Raw genomic sequence first — 11837 nt, forward strand, 5'->3', positions numbered from 1 at the left:
AATCCTGAGAGTTCCAGCTTTTGATCAGAAAAGGACTGATCCAGTATTTCTTACCAATATTTTATTATTATTTATAGTAGTCTATATAGCTTCTTGTTTTGTTTTTTATGGATTACATGTAATTGGCTTTTCTTTGGACAGATGGTCATGCTATCATAGAGGGGTCTTGTACCAGTGGAAAAAATGTCTTTCCAATGCTTGTGTTATCCCAAGAACTCAATGTGCTAATGTGTCTAACTTAAAGAAGGATGCTGATTAGAATATGATGGATTCTGCATACCTCTCAAGTCCCCCGGATCACTTTTCACCCTGCCCTGCCCTTTTGCACCTCATTCCTTTGTTTTACAATCATTTATATGTAATATGTAATGTTTGATATGTTACAGCCCCCAAAATGAGAATAATGTATATTGAATGAGCAGAAAATGCAATTATAAGTTAAGTTGTGTAAATAAAACACACGTTCTTTTAAAAGCCTTACTGTTGCCTAATTAAAAGTCTTGGTAAAATTCTGCCCCCTAGTCATGCCTCTAACTACTCTCACTAAAACAAAAGTGTCCCTCTGGCCATTTCAAATGTTGAAAAGAATTACTGAGGTCTTTTATTTTCGTATCATACCGAAAAAAATAAAAAAAAAAACAATTTAACAAAAGTCTCTCTTTATGTAAAAGACCATTTAACATGTTTGCAGTTATGGTGTTGGAATGGTTCCCTTCATTTTGTTGGGAGAAGAGAAATCTAATGGGCCAGTCTCTGATAAAGTGAGACACACTTTGAAATATAGTGAGCCATTATATTGTTAAAAACACATCCAATATGTTACTTTTACATAAGCTTGTCTTAAAATATTCTGAGCCCCTTCAGTAGATTTCAATAAAAGATGCATATTATACATGGCCAGTGTTCTTCAAGGAGAGGCTAGGTATCCTCATATAGTTCTATTTTCTAATAAACCAGTGATATATATATATTTATATATACATTAGGGCTGCAACTAACGATTATTTTCATAATCGATGAGTTGGACGATTATTTTTTCGATTAATCGGATAAAAAAAACTAAATGCTAATTTATTGTTTATTTCAAATAATGTAATGAACAAACTGGGTGTTAAAAACAAACATCAGAATAGAAAACTTAAAATTTACACTAACGTGTAATTAGCCCTTTTATCTCTATCAAAAGGGCATTTCCCTAATTCCCTACTTATTTTACTGACATAATAATAAAACATACAAGAACCCAAACACAGTATTACTCAAACTAGGTTTTAATTCATATGTAAACTATTTTGTCATATTTAATAAAAACTGGTTGATGAAAAGGGCATTTTTATTTTTTTTTTCATTTTATTTGCTAGTTTTGCACATCTGACCCCAGGCTTGCCACCCCCCCCCCAGATATGCCTTATACCTCATAAATGCCACTCTGCCTCCCTGATATGCCACTGTGCCCCCGATATGTTTAATAGCCCCTGATATGCCACTGTGCCACCCTGATATGTCTTATGCCCCTTGATATGCCTTATACCTCCCTATAAGCCACTATGCCCCCTGAAAAGCCTTACACCCCCCTGATATTCCTTATGCCCATACTCCCTGGTGTCTAGTGAGGGGAACCAGTGAACCTCCACTGCTGGCCGGCACTTTCGCTAGAGCTTCTATGACTGAGCGGAAGTGAAGGGCAGTAGCAGAGGTTGTCTGCACGCATCGCACACACGCCCGCCGGCTGCCAGATAGGAGTATCCTCCGCAGGGCTGAATGGGAACTTGAATCATCCTCTCTGGCAGACGGCCGGCATCTGTGCGATGCGCATAGACAACGACCGCTTCCGCCCTCCACTTCCACCGGTGCTTCTATGATGGAGCACTGGAAGGTCATGTGATGCCAGCGCTCCATGATAGAAGCCCCGGGAGGGCAGAAGCGAAAGATGTCTACGCACATCGCACAGATGCCCGCCGGCTGTCAGAGAGAAGGATCCGGGTCCCCTGCAGCGCTGCAGGGGATTTGGATCTTAATGCCACAGTTTGAGGTCAGATTATAAATCGGGCAGTATTTTCGGAGCATTTGCTCTGAAAAAACCCTAATCTTACAAACGATAAAATCGATTCAACTAATCAATAATGAAATTCGTTGACAACGATTAGTTGTTTCAGCCCTAATATATATATATATATATATATATATATATATATATATAGTATATATTAGCTACATTGCAGTATTATGCTTCCAAAAAAATGTCTTTAGAAGTATGTATCTTCCGTAACCTCTCTGTGTTTTTATGATCAATGTCACGTAAGTCATATGCAGTCGCTGGGCAGCGTGCAAGGTTTTTAATTTTGGAGAAAAGCTGGTTATGTCTGTCGAGTCTGTGAAGGTCAATTCCGCTCAGGTTTCCAGAGCATAATATATTCATTGACCCTGGTTTACAGCATTACCTCTATAGCAGAAGCCATGCCTTCAGGTCTTATGAATTTTCCCAAGAGAGCAACTCTGTCCCTGCCAGCAATTGCACCTGCGCGAGCCGTGAAGGCTGCTTCAGACAATGCCGATCTGCTAGGATCCTATAACTCCCCTCCTCCCCCACTTTCATTTCCAGGGGAATCTGTCTTCCCTGTCACTCAGGATAATGATTCCCTGCAAGCATAACCGAGATCGAGAAATTCACCGTAATCTCATCAATAGCTTGATTCCCCAGCTGGGTCTCTTGAATTTATACCGCTTGAAAGGAGATGGGCAACACGTAGAAGCTAATGTGCTGTATTTCAGCCTGGCTGGGAGATCTCATGCAGGGATAACATCTTACATTTTTAAAGAGAAGGCACGGGAATATTGTTTGGCAAAATTCTAACCTCGTCCTTCACATTTCCTCATTCTAAGGATTTTTTTTATTGAATAGAGGCAAAATCAATAAAATGCAATTTTCAGCTATCTGTTTTATCACATTACGGAAAAAGAGAAAAAATGTCATATTAGTCCAGTTTTTACTCTCGGGAGACAAAGGCCATTCTGATGGATTTCGAAAAATATGTCACACAGAAATGCTTCTGCAGCTTACTACTAATATATGTATATATATATATATATATATATATATATATATATAAATATACATATACACACATATACAGTGTATATGTATTTAATACACATTAGATGTCTGTTTTTGCCCATTCATTCTAATTCATTTATAAAAATACAGCACAACAAATATCATTATAATAGGCTTATTCCTTCTTGTTATAGGGCCCTTACCCTTCTGTTTTGAACTGCTAGATTTAAAGAAATATACCTGTATTATAAAGTCAGGGATCGATCTGATGACATAATTGGGACCCGGATACTATATGTTAATCCACTCACAGACTCATCATGTCATAAAAGGGTCAGGGAGTGCCAGTTGATGATGTCATAACCCACAGCTTGCTTTGGAGTAGGAAGAGTATCAGAAATACTGAATTTTAGCTTCAATCCCCATAAAAATAAATGAGAACTGTTGACTAATTATGTCCAAGTTAACCCAAGACTAATTATGTCCAAGTCTTAACTAACATTGATTTTAAAAACGTCACCTATATTTGTGTTGAGGGTATTGAGGGTATTTAGTTATTCCTATGTATTCCATAGGTCCCTGGTCCTCAATACCAGGTTTCCCCCTCTCTTAGCAGGCTATAGGGAGGTAGTCTCACCAGTCCAAATTGTCAATCTTGCTGGGGATGCGAGTCAAAAGCGAATTGCTTCCCCCCGTGCAGGGAGGACGACCAATAGGAGAAGCACGTACTTTCTCTTTATCATCCTATGGCGAATGGTGACCAATCAGATAATTGCCTGCCTTCTCCATTTTATTCAATGGGGATCAGCATTGGGGATCCTGCGGTTGCGTGATGCTGGCAATGATACGCCTTTTCTGCTGCTGTGCGCCAGCTCTCGCACTCTAATGACGCATCACCTATCCGTCACAATGAGGAATATACAGTAAAACAATAACACAAGGTTGTGCGCTATCCCATAACACATTATAATTTGTCAGAGTAGTAAATAGAATGGAAATATTGCTGCCAAAGTCTGCAAATGAAATATTTTATCTTGGTTTTGGCTCTTGGAAGTTAAAAAAATGCTTGCTGCTATTGTATTCAGAGCTTGGTGGTTCAGTGCTTGAAATAGTTAATGTTACAGACATTCAAATATGGTAATTATCATCTATTTGCTGCTTGACGGCTCTAAGATGATCTTAAAGCAGTAGCTTCTCTTACTTCATTAACTACTTGTTGTGCCAGAGGGACTGTTCAGTGAATTGTCAAGTGTGATGGCTATCCTCTCTGGCACGTCGAAGGTTAAATTATTACCGTATTTGCTCGATTATAAGACGACCCCCCAAATTTGCCTGACTATAAGACGACCCTATAGGAAAAAGTTTTACCAGTAAATGTTAATTCATGTAAACAATTTTTTTTATAAAAGCTATGATTGAGAAAAATATTTTGGTTTTATTTCCTTCTATTTTCCAACCTGCCCCCCCAGTTATGCACATCTGCCACAGAAATGCCTTATACCCCCTATATGACACTGTGCCCCATGATTTGCCTTTTAACCCTCTATATGCCACTGTGCCCCATGATATGCCTTTTAACCCTCTATATGCCACTGTGCCCCATGATATGCCTTTTGACCCCCTATGTGCCACTCTGCCTCCAGAAATGCCTTATACCCCTATATGCCACTCTGGCATTAAGGGGGTTAAAAGGCATATTATGGGGCAGAGTGGCATATAGGGAGGTTTAAGGCATTTCAGGAGGCAGAGTGGCATTAAGGAAGTTAAAAGGCATTTCATAGAACACTCTGCCTCCAGAAATGCCTTATGCCCCCCATTTAACACTCCCCCCGCCTCCCCCCCCCCGACTGTCAGAGAGAATTCCCCGCACCCTGACAGCCGGGGAAGGTCTGCGCAGACAACCCCCGCTGCTAGCCACACCTCCTTCCGGCTGCACACCGGGGACTCAGACGCACCGGTAAGTGGGGCGGGGGGAGGGAGACAGGAGGATCCAGGTCCTGCAGCTGCGGGGGATCTGGATCTTAGTCGTCTTATAGTCAGAGCATTTGCTCTGAAAAAAAACCTTGTCTTATAATCGAGCAAATACGGTATTTCAGAAGAGAAAGAGACTTTACATCTTGACGGCTCTTACTAATGATGACACTTAACTCTTGGGATGTTTGCTGTGAGACGGTTTAGCTGTAATTCCATAGCTTACTTAATATTTTTAAAGAAGTTTCCAGCAATGGAATATAATGCAATTAAAAGATATGTTTGAGAATATATTATAAGCCTTTATTGGAAGGAGAAAATAATGATATATCCATATACTGTATACATGCTTTAAGGACCATAAGCGCGGAGAACAACTTAATTTGGTAATGTTAAACCCCATTTACCAATAACGTAGAAATAGTACTGTACTTTGTACGTAAGAATAGTATAAATAAAAGATTTCTATCATTTGAATTTGGTTACTGCTGTTAAAGAAACCACATTCCAACATATAGCAACAAAGAAGATGCTCAGTCCAAGATGGGCCTCATATAAGATTAATATTAAGCGCCTATTAATGCTGAAATAGGAGCACCTGCCCATCTTTTAAAAATGTTAGTTCCACAATGTCTTAGAATGCATAGTTATGCTGCAGGCCGTGTTATATTGTAGCTTCAAACGTTTTAACATAAAAGTGTATGTAGGTATTCAAAGAAACTGGCATAAGAGGTGTTAATATTCTGCAGCTGAGCCTACACGTCCCCAAATCAAGGAAATAATGGGCAATTTCAAAGAACAGATGCTTTAAATTCCAGCATATTAGAAATAAAAATAATTCCTGACATTTTACAATGTTACCTAAAAGCAACCCGGTGATAAATCTAGGATCAGTCTGTTAAATGGTATGTATTATCTTAGATGTAATCTAGGCACAAAACAACCATTCGCGATATAATCATATACACACGTGTCCAGGAAACAGCTCAATTTTAGACCCTATATTTACTACTACGCATGGGGTGACGCAACAGTCATTGCAAATTATGCCTGAAAATGTTCTGCTTCATTTTTGATATGGCTCCTTTATTATCTTGGTTGGTGGCGTTGTCTTGAAAAAGATCACGGGAATAGTTTGGATTTGGCCAAAGGACGGGTACATTTCAAGTGACAATATGGCTCCAAAAAGAAACCATGTAAAAAGCTTGGTTGGCATGACATACTCTAGGACAAACAAGCAACAAACAGAACCATAGAATCTGACACCAGATAAAATTATTTGGCCAATCCAGTCTGCTCATTTTGCCTTATATAAAGACTGAGGCGTCCATCAGACCTTGGTCTTGTATTATATTCAGGATAGCTTATGCCGGTCCCATTCATGTTTCATTTCCCTCACTGTAATAGCATCCTCCATTTCTGATGAGAGATTATTCCATTAACAAAAAAAAGAACAGTAAATGATTCAAAGCAGGTGGAGTGTGGCTCCAAACAGCTTTTAGTGGGAGTGAAAGTGGACAGGGAGTAGGTGGGATGTGGGCCGAACGCCGCTTTTCCACTCGAGAGAAACTGACCCAAGCAAGCAGGACTTACCTGGAGACTCTGGGCCAAACCCAAAGAAGTTGAAGTTATGTATTTAATTAACATCATTAATTGCCTCCAGTGTCATCGCTTAAAAATGGCCTAGTATTGGATGGCTTAGGCACATTTGGATGAGATTGCTGCAAAATAAGGGGAATTCTCTTGCACTCTGTCTCTGATGATAAAAGATATGGCAAGTGAAAAGTTATTCTATTGTGATACTCAACGTTCAGATGGATCCACAAGATGTACGGAATCTTACGGGATGAGATTTGTATGGAACTATGTAGTCTTGAATTTGCACTGTTTTAAAAATTGTAAACTGTATGACTGCTCCGTCTACAGTCAGACAGTCCACTGTCAGACATCCCAAAATGTTTTCAACTGCCACTGCCTTCACCAAATTCACCAAAAATTGTGGTTATGCCCAACCAAGTAGAAGGGAAAGGAGACTAGGGTTATTTATGTTTACGGCAATGTACCTGAAAAGGGTAAATAGAGTTATGGCATAATCCATTCATTGTGAATTACTCACTTATGCATAATCCGAGATTTTTCAAACCCTTTGTTTTATTATTTAACCCCTTAATGACAATGCCCGTACATGTACGGGCTCAAAATGCATTGCTTTCCATGGGTTTAGGGACCGCCCATTGTCCTTAAGGGGTTAAAAGGACACTCCAGCCTGTATATGCACTTTAATGCATATGATAGCTGCATGATCCCTTTAAATTTTCATGTAGATCCCTGTGGAAATGCATGGGGGCATTCTGCAGAATCCCTCCATAAGGCATTTGCACCTCCCCTCCCCCGCAATATTCTTTTTGTGCAGGAGATGTCTTCAGCCAAACAAATCTACCTGCATATAATATACGGTACTTGCTGTCTATTCCGCCAACATGTGTGGCACCTGCTCCCATTGATTTCATGGCAAGAATTGAGCACAGAGGGGGTGCCAGCTGCAAAGCTGCAGCTTCTATCTCGGGTAAATGTTTTATTTTTCCACAGCTTTTAAAAAAAGCATATTAAAGTACTCATAATGTACTTTAATATGCCTTTGTCTTTAGTGGGGATGTCCGGAACATTAAACTGCCCCTTTAAAGCATATTGAATTTTATTGCGTGCAAATGGGAGCTTGCACATTGTTAGCATTGAAGTCACAGAAGCAGCAGCCAATTGCATGTATAGCGGCAAAACATCAGTGTTCGTTTAGCATGCATTAATTAATTACTAAGGTCATATGTACTGTCCTACTGATTAACTTTTTATGACTACATTTTGAGGTCTGAACTTTCAGTATGAAAAAGGGTATTTTTCTCGTTGTATTAGGCTCTTGCCACCTTTGTTCTGTATCTAGACCTATTGTAGCAGCTCAAACCTTTACACAGATTCACTATTGTTGATGTAAATGTAAGTTATGGCTCTGGGTCAGAGTGAGTCACATTATTATTTATGAAAAGAGTACTCTCTTTACCCAACTAATAGCCTCTTTTGTGTTTCATTTTTAGGATAGTAATAACCATAAATACAAATCAAGGCCTTATAGATGATATTTCTGATAAAATATGTATTAATGCAGTGAGCACAGTTGTGTCTGATTGGCAGAAGGGTATGCTAATCCCTCATTGTGCACCCATACTCGTTCTGCAAAACAGCTGTATGCAAGAGCAACACATGCATACTATTCATCTAGTTATAATTAGATGTTTATCATGGTAAATTATAATGGTATATTAATTTCATTCGTTACAGTTGAGATGCTCCATAATCGGCTGTTACAAAATTTCGCTGATCAGTTATAAAATTGGGGTTATCATCACGTGGCATATCGTAACTAATGGGTATATAGAGTATAATTTATTTATAAACTTTAATTCATATATATATATATATATATATATATAAATATAAATATAATAGCAGGCCTTTTTAAACACTCATCTATACAAGCCAGAAGACATGCTCTTCCCATAGAAGTCTCGTAGTTCTACCACCACTGCAAGGAATACTGGGTAGGCATAAGCAACCAAGGTTAACAATGATCCCCTTTTTGCCTCTATATCAACTTTATATATGAATCCCTTTAAAGCAAATGTTTACTGTACTAGACAGCTTTCCTAGTTTATCAGGCAGCTACATATTACATGTGTTTGTTATTATGTGTTTTAGCACTGTTACCATAGCCTAATCTACTAGTCAAACACCCTGACTGCCTACCATACTGCCTTGTGATGAGGAATAGAATGACTAGGTAGACACTCGGTAGATCTATGGGGAAAGATTGTGTTGTATAAGAAGGTCTTCGTTAGCATCGTCAGAACCAGCCAGCTCCATGTGGTGTCCCGTCAGCATCACCCAGAGTCACCCAGGGTCAACCAAAATATCATATGACTGCCTGCAGTCTCCAGGTCTGCAGATAAAGGACGTTTAATGGGCCCAATTAAAATGAAACCAAACTCCAAATCTATGTTACTGTATACAGCACATTATTTAATGTTTAAATAATTTAAGTATCACTACATCAGTGGTATCTATAACTTAGGGTCAGTCATATGGCCGGCTAGATATCTGCTTAGCGCACCACTTCTGTGGGAACTACATTTGAAAAAAGGGTAGAGGGACTTAATGTTACCCTGTCCTTTTCTGTTTGTACAATACCCTTTATGTCCCGCTTCCATTGTAAGAATGCCCTGTCCAGTTCAAATTACAAAGAATTACTAACTGGCACAAAACAGGAGAAGAGAGCCTTGCTCTTGTGAGCTTACAATCTAGTCAGTTGAGGGGAGGTGAAACAGTAGGAGAGGACTGCTTGGATGAGTTGGTGGACTCAGGCTGTAGAGGTTGTTGGTTGTTCAGATGGCTTGATTAAAATGTTGGCTGAGAGTGCTAGGAAGAATGGTTGTACAGTTCTCGAACAACGCGGGTCTTAAGAACAATGAAGAGGGTGGTTAGGGGTATATTTGGTTGTATCTATTTACCCTAAGTTAAAAGGCTGCTTCTCATACTTTTCTGGAATCTTGTGAATGATACAATTTCTTCATAAAGTAGAAGGATTTTTGTAGAATGCGTAGGTTCCATGGGCTGTTCATTTTTAAATCTTGGGCCTTTTGAGCAGATATCAATTTGGAAAATGGACACAAAATTTACTAAAAGGTTGGAAAATGGACACACTGCTGTATTATTCAGATGTTATTTCACTATCATTTTTTAAGAACATAAAGAAAATGATTTTGACAAACGGTCTTGAATCTGTGCCTATTCACCTATACCAAAATTTTAGTGAATGAAAAACATTATGGTTTTATTACAAATACTGTTATTTTGCATTCATTGTTTGACCCTGCATAATTTTAGATTACAAAGTTCTGTGTGTTATTCATGTGTGTGATACCTTTTAGTACAACAAGAGCTAGTCGCTTAAGCATTCCTGATCTCAGATGTGTAATCAAGGGACATTTAAGGCCATGATGGCTTAGTTGACTTCCTGCCTTTCTAAGAAAACTTTGGCTCAGAAAAAGGTATCGCAAACTTCTTAAGACTCTCAGCTTCTCTGTGATCAATGTGATGATATTTAATTTTACCTTAGGGAAAGACAACATAATTTTGAATAATGAAATACGAAATGATGGAACAATATTTTTAATAAAGTATTCTCTTCTTTTTGCAGAGAACACCGGTCCCCAGCGCTGAAGCATTCCGATGGTTCTTTTAAACAGTTATATATATGTTGTTTTCAAGGCACTCTGAAGTGAATAACAAGCACTGGTCTTGTTTTGGGAACTGCAAAGTCCATGACTGGAGAATATACTGAGACACTATTTTCTTTGATGTACAGGGGTTTCCTCAAAAATCTGAATATATACATATTATATATAAAAACAAACAAAAAAAAAGATTTCACTTGGGCCTAAGGTTTGGCTGGTTTACTTAAGTTTAATAAACAGGTTCTTTCTTTAATGTAATTTAGTTGTAATTAACAGTACAATTGTTGTCTACTTTAAAGTGACTGGAACAGGAACAATTTGGGTAAACCTTTGCTGTAAGATGATGTAACTTTGAAAAATAACATATCTAAACTTAATTTCCAAATATGTGTTTCAGTACTGTAAACTGTACAGATAGCAGCTTGTATTTTGTGCGTTAGGACACAAGGAGACAATCACGTCTGAGCACCTGATTAACATTTCACACGCAGCAGTGTGGTTCTGCGACCTAACCCTCCTGAGTGTCATGGTGGTGAGCAACCAGTTGGCAAGCAACGGGTCCCTCACTCCTTACTGGCACCAATACGGGTTATATCTGGAGCAATAAATTCTAGCTTTAAACATTATTTTGCCAGCTGGTTAGCCACAAAAGCACTGTTTTACCTTGCAAACACCCTCTTCTGTCATCCCACCACTCCCTTAACTAGATTCATAATTCTACTAGGTTAAACAACTAATTCCATGAATTATTATCAAGAGTTATCATGTATGCAGAATCCACCTAGGGTTGTCAACACTAAGCTGTTTCTCTAGTCCCTGGGGGTCCTTCCTTCTAAGTACCAGAGGAACAGTCAAAACAACCTTTCAATTGGTACAGTCTTGAGAGATGTTAAAATCTGGAAGAAGGAGATGTTAAAGGAGCACTTAGCTACTCTTATCCCATTTTCCACTGTTTTGTAGGCCAATGTAAAAGCAGCATGTATTGTGGTATGTCCACTAGGACCTATCTTTTGAATTACCTGTTTTGGGAAACAGAGGTATGCTTTGACCCCTTTGAGTACATGCTTTCTAAATTTGGGCTTTTGGTAGCAATTCTAGTCATAGTAAATTAATAATGGTATGGTACAAGAAAAAACATGTTGGTATCTAATATGTATGTGTTATATCTGTTTTAATATAGGATAGGTAATTCCAGGATTTCATAGTAAATTCATTAATATGGGGAGACAATGAGGGATAGATACATTGGTATTTCTCAAGGCAGTCCTCATGTGCCACATATAGTTTTAGGTATATCCCTGTTTAATAAGAGGCCTGTTTAATCCCTGGCTGGTTGATTGAGACCACTGGTATATATAATCAAGCACTGGAAGCCACTACTTGCGCAGCAGGAGCAAGTCACACTTGCCCTTTAACATTATGTACAATGGAATGCTGCCTGTGGTAGAGAGTCAATGTGTTTAATGGTTTGGAGTCCAAAAAAGCATTAAGGACCATAACGGTATAGTTCTTCCATTGCTTTAGAT

At 38.7% G+C, this 11837-nt stretch overlaps 1 protein-coding gene across 1 annotated transcript in view; it reads left to right on the forward strand.

Moving 5' to 3' along the window:
• Positions 1-10749, forward strand: part of CXXC4 (CXXC finger protein 4) — a 44771-nt gene extending 34022 nt beyond the window's left edge. The window contains exon 2 of the mRNA XM_053461535.1: positions 10275-10749. Coding sequence (XP_053317510.1) covers positions 10275-10319 — 45 coding nt within the window. The 3' untranslated portion in view covers positions 10320-10749. The remainder of the gene's footprint in view (positions 1-10274) is intronic.
• Positions 10750-11837: the final 1088 nt, after the last annotated feature.

This window comes from Spea bombifrons, chromosome 1, assembly GCF_027358695.1.
Source record: "Spea bombifrons isolate aSpeBom1 chromosome 1, aSpeBom1.2.pri, whole genome shotgun sequence".
NCBI lineage: Eukaryota > Metazoa > Chordata > Amphibia > Anura > Pelobatidae > Spea > Spea bombifrons.